Raw genomic sequence first — 14,519 nt, 5'->3', positions numbered from 1 at the left:
TGGGACAGGAAGTGATGGCACATATGGACAGCAGAAGGCTTTTTTTCCTTCTTTAGCTGCATGTTAAGGAACTGACCTTGTTGCTATAATTAGTGTCCCAATATTGTATAAAGTAGGGATGCACCAATACTAGTATCTGTGCCGATACCAAGTATTCGAGTACTCACCCAAATGCTCCGATGCCTAGCCTGATACCTGAAATTCTGGTATCGGTAAGCCTGTCAGCCTGGCATTACACGCTGCCCAGCTTCCTGATTGGCCGGGAAGCCTGCTCCTTGCTCCCTCGTCACAAGTGGAGCCGGCTTCCTGATTGGTTGGGAAGCTGGCCAGTCACCTCGTGACAAGGGAGCATGTAGCCGGCTTCCCAGCCGATCAAGAAGCCGGGCGCCTCGTCATTTCACGGCACCCGGCTTCCTGATTGGCCAGAAAGCCGGCTCTATGCTTTTGCGTCACCTATTGACGAGAAGCATGGAGCCAGCTTCCCTGCTAATCGGGAAGCCGGGTGGCGAGTCATTTCACGCCGCCTGGCTTCCTTAATGGGATTTCTGGTATCGGTCTTTGTAAAAAATATCGGTACTTGTACTCGATACCGAAAAAAACAGCATCTGTGCATCCCTCGTAATAACACACTGCCAAAATTTCCAAACCTTCCCCACTTTATAAAAAAAATAAAACCCCCAAAACTTTGGACTGAGTTGGGCATAAGTGACCCAAATTGAATAACGGAATTTCTTTTACCTGTTTCCCATTCTTAGGCCCAGGTGCTGCTCTGTCGTGCTCTGTCTAATGTCCTCCTTCTCCCGTGGCCAAACGTCACCGAGGCTGAACAACAGTGGGGAGAGCGCTCCAGTCACCACACCACCCTACTGAGCTCTCTGAGCAGAGACTACCGCGAGCTGAAGGGTGCAGCCCCCCCTCAGAGGAAGGGCCAGATGGAAGCCAGTGAGTAGCCAGATTCATACTGCAGAATGTGCTTTGTGCTCTCTACTAGGGTACATTAGGCTTTATTTAGGAAAGAACTGACCTTGTAGCTATCACCATTGTCTCCCAGTATAGTGCAGGACAATAAAAGACAAGGAAGGTTGCTTGGCATGTACAGCAAGACCAGTTCAAGTACAAGTAACTTCCTTCTATGTAACAATGGCTGAGGTCCTTTCTTTTTTTGGAGGGGGATTGTTTCTCCTGGGATCTCCCTACTTTGTACTCCAGTGAAGTTTCTCTTATAAAGCTTCACTGCTAGGCCTGTAATGATGAGATTCAGCAGGCCGAAACAATGCTGTTTCGGGATAGATGTTCTGATTCAGCATAGCCGCTGTTATACTGTCCTTTTGAAAATACTGGTTTCCTAGCTGTTAGGTTCATCCAAAGGCTTCAGCACTTTCTGAATCATCCATCCAAAGCAAGCATGCTAATTATGGGTTATAACTTCTCTAGCCGCATGCTTTTCTCGTCTCCTGGCTGTCTTCAGGCTCAGTATTTAAAAGAAAACCATGAGGTAAGTGTTTTTCCCCATAGTTCTCTTAAGGGTCACGGGAGGACATATACTAGCGTCCTCCCCTGACCCAAAGCTCAGTATATCGCGAGCTACAGCTGGGGGGAGGGGGGCAATCCTTGCAGGGAGTCGTGAGTGACAGAAACCGCTCTATGCAGGGAGATGATTGAGAAGTGAGCGAGCGACGGTATGCGTTCGCTCACTTCCCCATCTGTTGAGCCGATGTGTGACAGTTTCATTGTCACACGTCAGCTCGAACTATGAGGCTGACTGATTTTTCACTCACCTCATAGTTCTCCTTTAAAGCTTTTTCAGACAGACATCCGCAATGGCAGACTTCATATTTTTTTCTCAGTATAGGTTCCCTGTAAATAAGCCAGCAGGGCGTTCACTCGCTGGCCCACCATGTAAAAGTGGCAGCGCCCAGAAGCCCTTTCTACCGGTCTCTCTGCCTGTATGCCATTGACGTCATTTAATTGTCACGTGTGCACTAATCACAGGCACACACTATTCTCATAAAGGTTAGTTCCCCTTTTCAGAAATATTTGATATTGAACAAACTGAAGAGAGAAGCTGATTGGTTGCCATGCACATTCTATCTGCTCCCGTTTGGATAAATTCCCCTCCGTGTATACGTCACGCAGGAAACAAGAAGTGTATTTAATGGCATTAGTTAATTATTTCACATTCCTGTCGATTTTGCCCGAAAAGTTAGATTTGAAGTTTAAAGCTTCACTTCATCTGCAACATTTGTTTTTGTTTTGATGTGGAGGAAGGTTAGTGGCCTTCACATTGGATAGAATTCCCCTTCCTTTCAACTAAAATGGGGGAAGTGTGTGAACCTCTCAGATCCATATTATTGTCTGTGTTTTCCTGACCCATTGACAACTGCTCCCTAATTTCTTGCCCTGGTGTCACAGGGACAGGAAGTGAGATGAGTTTCTCTCCAGTGGTAATCGCAGACAGCAATAGGTGATAGAATTATTTACTCCCATGTTTACCAAAAAAATAGCTAGATGCCTCAGGTAAGTGTTTACTGCCCTGATCTTACACATGCATGTTGTCCTGTTTTTTTCTCCTAGCTAAGCGTGTCATCTGTCAGACTTTGGGTGTGCTGAGGGATATTGTGGAGAATATCTCCAGTGAGGGCACCAAGTCCCGGCAAATCTGTTACCAGTCCATGCAGGAGGCGGCCCAGCTCTCGCTCACCCTCTTCCCAGCGTACATCCACCAGTCTGGTATGTAGCAATCTCTACTTCCATATACTGTCTGTGCTCTTCCATCTGCACCCATGTGTCACTGGATTTGGGTACCATAGCTTGTGATGTCACCTGCTGGTGGAATCTGGTACTGCAGCCTGCTGCATACAATGCATGTGTTGTCAGACAGAAGAGTTACCCACACTAATCATTACTGTAGAACACTCAACATTAAAGAATGATTGGTTGTCGCACTACATTGCATCTTTTATTGTCATACCATTAAAGTTCTCTGTGTAAAGAGGTACAATTTGGTGTAAAGTCACAGTTAACATGTCTCTGTCTCCCTCTCTATAGATGTGACGGAGGAAATGCTGAGCTTCTTCTTGGCCTTGTTCCAAGGACTTCGAGTACAAATGGGAGTGCCATTCACTGAGCAAATTATACAAACCTTCCTCAACATGTTCACCAGGTAATCACACCGCTCTGTCTTTATCCAGCACAATCCAGACGAGCCCTGCTTTAAAGGAGAATCGCATTTACCCAAGAGCTCTTTTTACACGGCTGTCCTGTAAGGTTTAAGGAAGTCCCTTCTTGTTTCACATTCTGTACAAAATTACAAATATACTCATGATCAGGTCCCGTGGGCCTTGTCGGGGTCTATGGATTGGGGCTTGGGGTCGGCAAAGGCCATGTGACTCTTTTGGAGTAGCCAGAAACATGTCGGATACCTGGGTATTACTTTACATTGGAATGTTTGATGCAATGTTCATGGAATGGTCTGGTAATATGTAGGGAGAGAAATGTGAAGGCTACCATTTAAAGAGAAACTTAGTGGCTCCCCAAGGAGAAGCCCCCCTCTCAACTTGGTAATGCTGACCTTTTCACCTCCACTCCTTTTGTCGCTGCCATAACCAAATTACCCAGTGACAACTGATGTTGGAGCCTAGAGGAAGAGTTGATTTCATCCCCACTGACGTGGCATTGCTCGGGTCTAGGAATTGGCCGCTAGATCTGAGCACTGTCACGTAGAAGGAGGTCACATGTTTCCCCCCTACCCAGAAGCTCTGGATGTTTTGCACCAACTAAGGTAGAGGAAGACATGGTGATGGAACGATCGAGAGTTGGGCATCAATAGTTAAGGGGCCTTTGCACAGACGCGGTCACTTGTCCTGAATGATTAGTGACATTGTCTCTTTAAAATGTTATTTGCCTGGTTATAATACAGAGTTATTGGACTTTAAGTCACAAATCAGAAAGATCTAAGAGTAAGAACTCCTCATCTACATATTTGTTCTGCATTAGGAACTGAAGTCTTTTGTTTGTGTACGGAGAGGTTCCCCCCCCCCCATACATTTTCCAGGATCTGCTTCCTTTCCGCCCTCTGATGGCCTTGTACTCCAGTGAACAGCAGCTGTGATGTGTGGAGTTGGTTCTTCACGTCACCGATTTTAACTCTGTATACAATTTGGGATTTGTTGGACTGCATTAATGACTGTCGCCCATTATCTCTCCTCCTGGCAGGCAGCAGTTGGCAGAAAGTATCCTGCAGGAGGGCAGCGCAGGGTGCCATGTGGTGGAGAAGTTTCTAAAGATCCTTCAGGTTGTAGTGCAGGAACCCGGCCAGGCGTTCAAGCCTTTCCTGCCCAATATACTGTCCCTGTGCATGGAGCAGCTGTACCCCATTATCGCTGAGGTATGTGTGTCTCATGTATCGTTTTTCTTTCCACATCTCTCATTTTGTCAGAATTTCTCCATTGTTCTGCTTCTATGGTTACCTCGGTTCAGTTGCTGACCAAACCCTGATGAGCTTTTATGTGGTTTAGCTGAGAGTTCTCAAAAGTGTGCAGACTAATGATGTACAAAACATCGCTTTGTTCAGGTGATCTCATGGGAGGATCAGGGTTTGGGCTAATTAGCTGGCTCCTCCTGAACATCAGTCCTTTAAGTTTTATTTGTTTTGATCACATGACCAGTGTCTTGGAGTGTGGACACGTTGAAAAATAGATTACTGTGGCAGGGGAATCATAAACTAGCCATTCCCAAGTGGAGGATTCAAGGGCAAGGAAAAGGGCACAGAAAAGGTATTTGTGCTAAGTGCCCACCACTTCCCCTCATATAATAATTAGGCTAGAGCCCGCCAGTTGACAAAAACATTGATCTTTTCCTTCAGCTTTCTGCATTTGGTCACATAACCAACACGGGGATCCTGGCTTCTTCAATTCACCTCCCTGGCGGTATTCCCGAGTGTAGCTCGGGGTTACTTTTCCTTACCATAAGCGGTAACCCCGAGCTACACTCGGGAATGCCGCATAGCATTTACTTACCTCGTCCCTCGAGCCGCGCTGTGTTCTCTGGCCGATGCCGGCATCCGTCTTCCGTGTTCCGCCCCCTGCAAGTGTACGCGTCGCAGGGGGGCAGAACCGGCGGGATATTGGAAAAAAAATACAACGAAAAATGACACGAAAAAAATCATACTACCATGGAGGTTAAGGGAAGTCCTTTAAAGGAGAACTATGGGGTGAGGGGTTTTCCCCATAGTTCTCCTTAGGGTAACGGGAGGACACAAACTAGCATCCTCCCGTCACCCTAACCTCGCGGTATACTGAGACGCCGGAGCGGATCCCGACATCGATGTCGAGATCCGCCCAGCTGCGTGAGTGACAGCTGGCTCTGCCTATCTAGAGGCAGAGCCAGCTGTACCCGCCCCCTCCCCCGTCCGTTCCGCCAGTCAGCGCTGGCGTAGCGGGGAATCCATCCCCTCCCCTGTCACGTGAAAAGCACTCGCCTCATAGTTCTCCTTTTAAGCTTTTCTTTTACGATCTGTGGGCATTTTGGGTCAGGATGGGCAGAGGGTATTACACTATAGATCTGCTTAATGAAAGTTGTATTAAGTATGAAGAGAGGGAATCTTAAGTTTTTTTTTTTTTTTAGCCAGGTCACACTCGCAAGTCCTCTAGTTTGTGGTGGCATGAACCTAAACCAGGTGGCCATATTTGGTGCATCACATAGAAATATATCTGCTTCTCAGGCCGCAAAACAAAACACAGGAACATTATGTGGCATTGCTGTGTATTTGTCTCACGTAAGACACATTTTCCGGTTCCTCCCTCAGCGCCCCTCCCCAGATGTGAAGGCCGAACTGTTCGAACTATTATTTCAGCTTTTACACCACAACTGGAGGTATTTCTATCGCTCCTCCGTCCTGGCCAGCGTGCATCGGGATGGCGCTGATGAGCCAATGGAGAATCAGGCTCAGTTTATTGCAGTGATGCAGGTGAGTGCAGTGCTAGAATCATTCATTACATAAGATGGTGAGCTGCTTCAGACAAGAACTAGTGGCAATGACTGTTGTCTGCAAACCAGAAAATATTGGCACAATAAAAGTGATGGATCCTCTTTGTCCAGGGCTAGCCTCATGGCAGGACATGGCACTGTGAGCATAAGGTTATTTCTTTGTTTCCTGGGGGCACAGCAGACCTTTGAGGGTCTGAGACCTCCCCTCCTCCCCTTAGGGCTGTGCTTCTGACCTTTGTTCTAGGAGGTCACATATTTGAAGACCGGTTTCTCTTCTGACCTATCCAGTCCAGAAAGACTTAAAAATAAAGATATTTGCTTTTGGTTTTTCCAGTTGGATCAGAACCTAGCTCGGGGGTGGGCAACTCCAGGTTTTCTGGAACTACAAGTCTCACGAGGCATTGCAAGACTGACAGTTACAGGCATGACTCACAGATGCATGTTGGGATTTGTAGTTAAAGCACAGCTGGAGGGCCAGAGTTGCCCAGCCCTGACCTAGCTGCTCCTTCTGCACTATCCTTAACGGGAACTTGTTTAGCCCTGCATGGATAAAGCACAGGTTCTCTTTAACTTAACCCTCCCCAGCAACAACTACATGCCTTCTTTTGCTCTCCTGCTGCCCCATTCAGCCACTGGGAGCAAAGGAAAGTTCAGTGTAAGCTACTAATTGCTGGAGTCATAGCCGATTGGCTCAGCGCTGTCACATGCTCCGGACGTACCTGATATTTTCTTTTGGCCCCCAGTGCTTGAACGGAGCTGTGGGGATGAAAGAACTCTCTGGGCTTGCACTGTAAAATCAGTAGCTGTGGCCCCCACCGGCTTGTCTTCCTTGCAATAGTATATACCTGGCCTGCTGATAGTTGTTGTTCTAGATAAATGGACGGCAGTGTTAAGGCAGCAAATCTACAACATGAGATGACCTGTGATTAAAGTATAATTGTTCTTCTTTATTTAGGCCTTCGGACAGTCTTTCCTGCAGCCTGATATACATCTTTTCAAACAAAATCTCAACTATCTGGAGACCCTAAACAGCAAACACAAACTGTACCACAAGGTGAGCAGGGCAGCATTGTTGCCACACCATCACAGGGAACTGCATTAGATGAACTTCACTAGCAGGATCAACAGGTGTTTGTGGGACTTTGCAGGGGGACTAAGAGAAAATAAGGTGTCGCAGCACATATTTCACAGAAGGCCGTAGTTGTACTTTAAGTCAAATTGTAAGGGTGTGTTTTTAGATGGCTGACTTTATTAAAGTTTCCCTTTTTAAAGGAAAATAATCCCCTCAAGCTTGACACTAATGCATTCGATATCCATTCTAATTTTCACCAGAACTGCCTAGCCACTCCATGCAGCCCCTACTGATGAAGCAGCCGTAGCCCTTTGTCATCTTACACTGTCTATTGTCTTTGCAGAAGCTGTTCCGGGCCATGATGCTGCCACAGTTTGTCAGTGTTCTGCTCCAGGTTCTCATCCACAAGTCTCATGACCTCCTGCAGGAGGAGATTGGCATAGCTGTCTATAACATGGCATCTGTGGACTTCAGCACTTTCTTCTCCGCCTTCTTACCGGAGTTTTTAGCTGGCTGCCAGGGCCTGGACAGCAACCAGAAGAATGTCCTATCCCGAAACTTCAAGATGGAAAGGGTAAGATCCCACGTGACCATTGTGCACACTGTTTAATCGGCTTTCAGATTGGAGCATGCGTGATGACGGGTAAAAACAGTAAACTCCCGGCAAGGGAAGGAGGTGTGTGTGTGTGTGTGTGTGTGTGTGTGTGTGTGTGTGTGTGTGTGTCAGTATAGTAGTATAGTCCCAGCAAGGGAAGGAGCCGTGTGTGTGTGTGTCAGTATAGTAGTATAGTCCCAGCAAGGGAAGGAGCGCTGTGTGTGTGGAGCAGTATAGTTCTGGTTTAGTTAGAAATAAGAGGTTTGGCCGAGAAGGCTGTACTACACGTGTGCCACCCGTGGCATTTCCCTACACGCATACTACACCAATAAATATGGCCGCTGCTTGCGGCCATATTGAGTGGGGCAACTCTGATTTAATAAAGTGCTGGATAAAATCACAGCAAGGGAAGGAGCGGTGTGTGTGGTCACATATGACATGTGATGGGCCAATAAGAGCGTGTGTGTGTTGGGGGTTTAGCAGCAAGCTTTGTGTCGGATCTTTTGCCTGTCGGAACAACCCATGAGAAGTAGATTCATGAGGCTGCTGAAGGCATGTGTAGGTACCTGCCCGTCATACCTGCAGCAGCTTTCCCCAGTTCCTTCCAGCGACAGGGTCCCTTTAAGGCAACCAGGATGTAACCCTTGACTTGAACGTCTTTTTATCTCCCCACACAGGACCTGCCATCGTTTACTCAGAGCGTCCATCGCCTGGTCAATGACTTGCGATATTACAGACTGTGCAACGACAGCCTGCCCCCGGGAACTGTGAAGCTGTGACAGACACGAGCCCCCCTTCCTGCGCCTGTCTGTCTGCATTGATGGTCTTAACCGCTACAGATGTGAACCCGCTACTCCACTCATCCGCTCGTATTGTTTTTAAACCTCGAATGGTTTTTAGCTCCTGTGTTCGGGGAAAGTCCCTGTATTTTAACTATTATAATGTTCAGTTTCACAAACCTTCAATATCATTCCCTGCTACAGAGAATGCGTCGGGCCGGTCGCCCTCGACAGACTGACTTCTGGATTCTAAAATAACATGTAGGCCACTTATCTGCACAAGTCAGTTGGAGTACACACACTTTATTATGTATTTTTTTATATAGATTTTTTTTTTTTCTTGTGTCTTTTTTTGTTATCATTCCATTGTGAAATTGTAACATTGCTTCTGGCAAATAAACAAATGCCTTGTTTAGATCTTCGGCTTCATTTACAGCAGCGGTTCTCAACCTATGGGTCGCGACCCCGTTGGGGGTCGAATGACTATTTGCCAGGGGTCACCTAGCGGCTCCCAGCCGCCCGGGAGAAAAAAAACACTTTCTCCCGTAAAGGTTTACTCTGCTCGAACAGAGTAAACCTTTCTTCTCTGTTTTTCTTTTTCCCTGACATCGGGGCCGCAGGCCATCAGTCAGAAAAAAGAAAAAAAAGTGGCTATTGCAGTTTGCAATAGCCAATAGCAAACTAGCTATTGCACCCGCCCTTTGCTGCTGCCAATCAGCAGAGGGGGACCTGCAACAGCCGCGTCGTCCCTAAATTTTACCGTTGGGGGTCACCACAACTTGGCAAATGTTACCAAGGGGTGCCGGCCCTCGAAAGGTTGAGAACCACTGATTTACAGGACAGCAGTGAACTCCAGAAAGATATATTATCCTCCTGAATTCACATAAAAATTTACCATTTAACCCCAGGCGCGTAACTAGAAATAACAGGGCCCCATAGCAAAATTTTGTATGATGTGTGATTTCTAGTTACGCCCACCTGATATCCCAAACAACCCACCTGAGTGTGACCCTGCAGAGCCCACCATAGACACACTATCGTGGGCTCTGCAGGGTCTCAGGTGTGTGCCGGTCAAACCCTCTCACCTGTCAGCCCCGAAAGCTCTCCTCATTCGCTGGGCCCCACCTTCTCCATCACCGGGCCCCTGCCTCCTCCTTTACTGCCGAGCCTCCTCCCCCAGAGCTGCTGGCTGTCACTGACTCAGCAGCAGCTGTGAGGATGAACGTGCCGCTGCACACATCACTGACAGGATGTCAGTGATCTGAACAGCGGCGTGTGCCTCCTCACAGCCTGCAGCCTGAGATGCCATAGCGGCCCACAAAGCATCAGGGGGGTGTCCTGGCTGGGCCCCCCAGGGCCCTGGGAACCATAGCGGCCCCTCCGTGTTGCTTTGGCACATCAGCTTTCCGCCACTGATTAACCCATTGCTCACCGGGGTTACACACCCTCTCCCTGGCCAGGCCATTTTTCACTAATCAGCGCTGCGGTACTTTGACATTTATTCCGTCATACAACGCTGCACGGAAATGGATTTTGTATCATTTTTTTGAGGACACGTAGAGCTTTCATTTTGTGGTATTTAATCACCGCTGAGGTTTTAATTTTTTTACTATATTAAGGAAAAATGGAAAAAAAAAAAACACTTTCTCCTATATTTAAGTTATGAAATCTTTATTACTAACCCGTTTTTTGGTAAAATATGAAAGACGGGGTCACGCCAGCACACATCAGCCAGCATGCAAAAAAAACCTGTAACCGCTAAGGTTAAAAACAGGGGTCTTAGATACACTGCGGAATGTGAAAGTCGCACCGCCTCGTCAAGGCCCCTCTATATAGTGCTGTCCTAACTCTAACCTGTGAGAGTCTCCATCTTGGAGCACATGCAGCAAAAGATAAAATTGGGTGCAGGTTCGCCAGGAGGCAGCCCAACCTGCTTAAAGTGACATTAAAGTTAAAAAAATGTCCCCTCCCCCCAATGTTAGGTATAACACTTACCTTAAATGATGTCACTTAATCCGATCTTCTACCTTCTTTCCTGTTTTTTTCAGCCTCCTCTCCAGCGCTGCTGCGGGTCTCCGATCCAGCGCTGACTCCTCTGTCCTTGCTGGCACTTCCTGTCCCACGGTGTCTGCATGCGGGTGCACGCGTCCATAGACTTACCTTGCGTCTCTCCTCGTCTCCCGCCCGAAAATCTGAACTACTTTACGGCCGCCCGAGCAGTTTCGGATTTTCGGACAGGAGCGCGTGGCAAAGACAGCAGTAAGTTGAAACCGCTTTTAAAGCGAAATTTCTTTTATTTTCTTTTACTTTTGCATATATCTACTGCTTGCTAGCAGTAGATATATGCAAAATAAACGGAGGGTTTAGAAACCCTTTTAAGGCACATCACAACGGCAGATGAGACTCCCAGTGTGTCACTGCACCAAATCAGTCAAGCAAAACAAAAGGCAAACGCACTCCTCAACTCATAACCAGTTTTCAAGCAAGGTGCACATGGAAGGGCTTTATACAGTACAACAGCAAAACGTTTCCCAGCACACTCACCAGCCAGCATGCAAAAAAACTTGTCTAAGGTTAAAAACAAAGGTTTTAGATACGCGTCTTCTGCAGAATATGTGAAAGCCGCACTGCCTTGTCAAGGTTGCTTGACGTCGGGTAAATTAGACACCAAACACGTCAAGCCTTAAAGTTGCGTGCGCCCGCGAAACGGCAAAAAACTGTAATACCCAAAACGGGTGAAAAGCACAGCTAACATACAGCCCCACTCCAGCAAAAAAAAATTATAATTTTTTTTTAAACCTGGAAAGCATCAAAAACGCGGCCAAAACGCACAATCAGTAGCACCGCGCCTGCAGATCCGCACCCGATCAGGGCATGATATCATGTGAACAGGCCCTAAACGTTTTACCACTCAGTTTAGTGTTATCAGTGATTGCTGGCTCTAGACTTATTGCTTGCAGTCCAACATTCGCAGTGAAATGTAACATGTGCAGTGCAATTGTCATTTTCACGCGTTGGAGCAACCAACGCATATTTGCGTTTGTGCATATATGAAGGGATTACATTTTTTTTTTTTATATATTGCTTAACTTTTTTTTTTTTTTTTTTTTACACTTATTGCTATCACATAGGGTGATTGTTATCCCCCTATGTGATAGCACAGGCACACTGACAGGTCCTCTTTATGGAGACATTAGGGGTCTCTAAGCCCCCTAATATCACCTAGGGACCCCCAAAGAAGCTGATAAAGCAGAGATCTGCTTCATCAGCTTCTCTCCAGCTACAGAAACGACTGCTGAATGTGGATGTGATGTAATGCACGTCACTTCCACATTCGGAGATCAGCAAGTGGAACAATGCCGATCTCCCTCCGAACGTCATGCCGAGAGGCTTGTATATGTAACGGCCGTTACCGGCTACTTACAAGTGTCAGTGTGTCTCCTGCTTGTGCGCACATTAGGGGGCACACGTGAGGGAAACAAAATTTACATGATTTTGATGTACAAAATGTTTAGTGGAGATGCAACATCAGCAATTAACTTTTTACTGTAAACTACCTCACAAGGACTAGAGGCCACCACCGAAAATTGCTGGAGAAAATATTTAACCACAAGGGGTGTAGGGGATTCAGATCACTAGTTCGACCTCATCTGGAGTATGCGGTCCAGTTTTGGTCACCAGTACACAGAAAAGATGTCCTTGAGCTGGGAAGAGTCCAGAGGGCAACCAAACTAATTAAGGAGATGGAGGACCAAAGTTATGAGACAAGGTTACTAAATGTAAACATGTTCAGGCTGGAAGTAAGGAGATTAAAGGGGGGACATGATTTTGATGTACAAGATGTTCCAATGGTGATGGCAACATCAGCAACAAACATTTACAGCGAACTCCATAACAAAGACTAGAGGCCACCACCTAAAACTGGTGGAGAAAAGATTTCAGCACAAGGGTCAAAGGGGCTTCTTCACAGTTCGGGCGGTTAGGGTTTGGAACTCACTGCCGCAGAAAGTGATTTCAGCTGTCAGTATTGAATCTTTCAAAAAACACTTGGGCGATTTCCTCAGAGACCGACACATTCAGAGGTACAGGTTCTGTTAAGAACAAGAACACGAGGGGACTCGTACACAAGCATACACATCCAGAGTAACATGCATACAATGCAATGGGTTGAACTTGATGGACCTGTGTCTTTATTCAACCTCAAATACTATGTAATTTAGATACCGTCCTCAGAGACCATAACATACAGGGGTACAGGTACTCTTAAAAACTAGACCACCCAGGAACTTGTATACACGCCCACAATCGCACAAAGGTTGAACTTGATGGACCTGTGTCTTTATTCAACCTCAAATACTATGTAACTACCGGTATGAGTATGTTGGTTAATCTCACAGCAAAGAACTAGGAATGTGCACTCCTATATCTTATGGCGAGATTTTCATTAAAATGGTCTGATGACAGGGTCTCTTTATAAGGAAAAGTGGTGGTGCGGGGTTGGATGTATAAGGAGTTTGGTGAAGTGTTACCTCTGGACCAGAATGTGCTTTGGAATGTCCTCATCATCCAGTCTGACACGGGAATGCAAACAACATGAATGAATCCTGCTCAGCACCGGTCTGCACATACCGGCAGAACAGGTCAGCTATGAAAATATTTCAGTGTTTCGCCATAGACTTGTATAACCCTCTACCAACTTTCCGACATGTTCACTATTGTAGTACAGAGCAGAATCAATGGGATGGGCTACACAATTAACATTAGTGTGCACAATCTTTATAGCTGTATGTGAACACAGGAAGCAATACCTGATGCTGATCACATCCTGTGCTTGCTGCTTCTGCTGCACTGTTACAGTTAGCGTTGTTCCCACCTAATATACATACTTCCTTTCTAGGGTGACAACACTGCTCCTCCTTACCGTGCAGCGAGTTAGCGTGGTCATGCATGGACAGAAAGAGTGCTATTGGCAGGATCACCAGGCAAAAAAACGAGGGGGGAAAAAAGGCCTGAATGACAACTAATGCAGCTTACATGTTCTTAGATGGGGTGGCTGCATTCGTTGACCCTCCCCCAACCCCTTTTATACCGCCAGTAACTAACTTTCTGTCCTACGGTGACGATATTCACTTGCTGCACTGTATCTAAGGAGGAGCAGGGTTGTCACCTTTTTTAGTATTTTCAGGGCCATCTTTAACGTGGGGCAAAAGAGGCAATTGCCCTGGGCTCAGTCATTGTTGTGGGGCCCAAACCAGCTACCCCTTGAGCCTGCAAAGGACACACACACACAGCGCGATTGGTATTGCATAGTGTTGCTCAGTCCCTGCCATGTTGTATGACTACGTGATCTCATGTCGTCTCCCTCTGACGTCTTCTCCTAATGTGCTTTGTGAAATTGCAGGCCGTGGACAGGATGGGTAGGGGGCAGGACGAGTTGAGAAAATGTTCCCAGGGTCCAATCAATCTTAAATATGGCCCTGAGTATTTTGATGTGAAATATTGCCCCTCTTCCCCAGAGTACAAAATAAAAGTTATACTGCTAACACAATGATTGATGAGCTGACAGACTGGAATATGGGAGAGCCCTCCACCCAGAAGGTCCTGACATAAACAGAGCCATGTGGTTTGATGATCTTTCTTCTATAGTGTCAATGGTCCCGTTTGCCCGGCACTGCTTTTCATGCACCCCGGTGCTCATTAGGAGTCACATGCCTCTGTCTACGTAGCTTCCTGTTTCAGGGAGGAACATGATGCTAATTATATCAAAGGAAAATGTAATGCTGGCTGACGGTCATTAGCGAACAGCCGATAAAAATCACAAGGACCTGCAGACCAAACCCAACCTCCTCTTAACAAGGGAATGCCATGGGCACTTTCATCCAATCAGCTGCAGGCTGGGCATTTCCTGCCCAGCAGCTGCATGTAAACAAAGGGGCGGTATGCTTGTGCTGATGTCATTTACCGTATATGGCCACATAGCCATTTTAGGTAAATGTAATTTACCAAACATTGGCATTTAGCATTATAAGGTCAATGATGTCACTGTATTCCATCTTAATATGGAGTTTCCCCTCCACCAAACCCC

General features: G+C 46.7%; 1 protein-coding gene across 2 annotated transcripts in view; it reads left to right on the top strand.

Moving 5' to 3' along the window:
- XPO6 (exportin 6) overlaps positions 1 to 10,618 on the top strand; it is a 49,952-nt gene extending 39,334 nt beyond the window's left edge. The window contains exons 17-25 of one of the 2 annotated variants that reach the window (XM_018561786.1): positions 756 to 942; positions 2,575 to 2,730; positions 3,049 to 3,163; positions 4,216 to 4,387; positions 5,807 to 5,968; positions 6,944 to 7,042; positions 7,404 to 7,634; positions 8,333 to 8,451; positions 10,599 to 10,618. In XM_018561786.1, coding sequence (XP_018417288.1) covers positions 756 to 942; positions 2,575 to 2,730; positions 3,049 to 3,163; positions 4,216 to 4,387; positions 5,807 to 5,968; positions 6,944 to 7,042; positions 7,404 to 7,634; positions 8,333 to 8,434 — 1,224 coding nt within the window. In that variant the 3' untranslated portion in view covers positions 8,435 to 8,451; positions 10,599 to 10,618. Of the gene's footprint in view, positions 1 to 755; positions 943 to 2,574; positions 2,731 to 3,048; positions 3,164 to 4,215; positions 4,388 to 5,806; positions 5,969 to 6,943; positions 7,043 to 7,403; positions 7,635 to 8,332; positions 8,559 to 10,598 lie in introns of those variants that run through there. The other variant, XM_018561779.1, reaches the window with a different exon arrangement.
- The last annotated feature ends 3,901 nt before the right edge of the window (positions 10,619 to 14,519 follow it).

Source organism: Nanorana parkeri, unplaced genomic scaffold (genome assembly GCF_000935625.1).
Source record: "Nanorana parkeri isolate BGI_ZX_2015 unplaced genomic scaffold, ASM93562v1 scaffold19, whole genome shotgun sequence".
In the NCBI taxonomy this organism is placed as follows: domain Eukaryota; kingdom Metazoa; phylum Chordata; class Amphibia; order Anura; family Dicroglossidae; genus Nanorana; species Nanorana parkeri.
The sequence above is the reverse complement of the archived record's forward strand: the minus strand, read 5'-3'. Positions and strand labels throughout refer to the sequence as shown.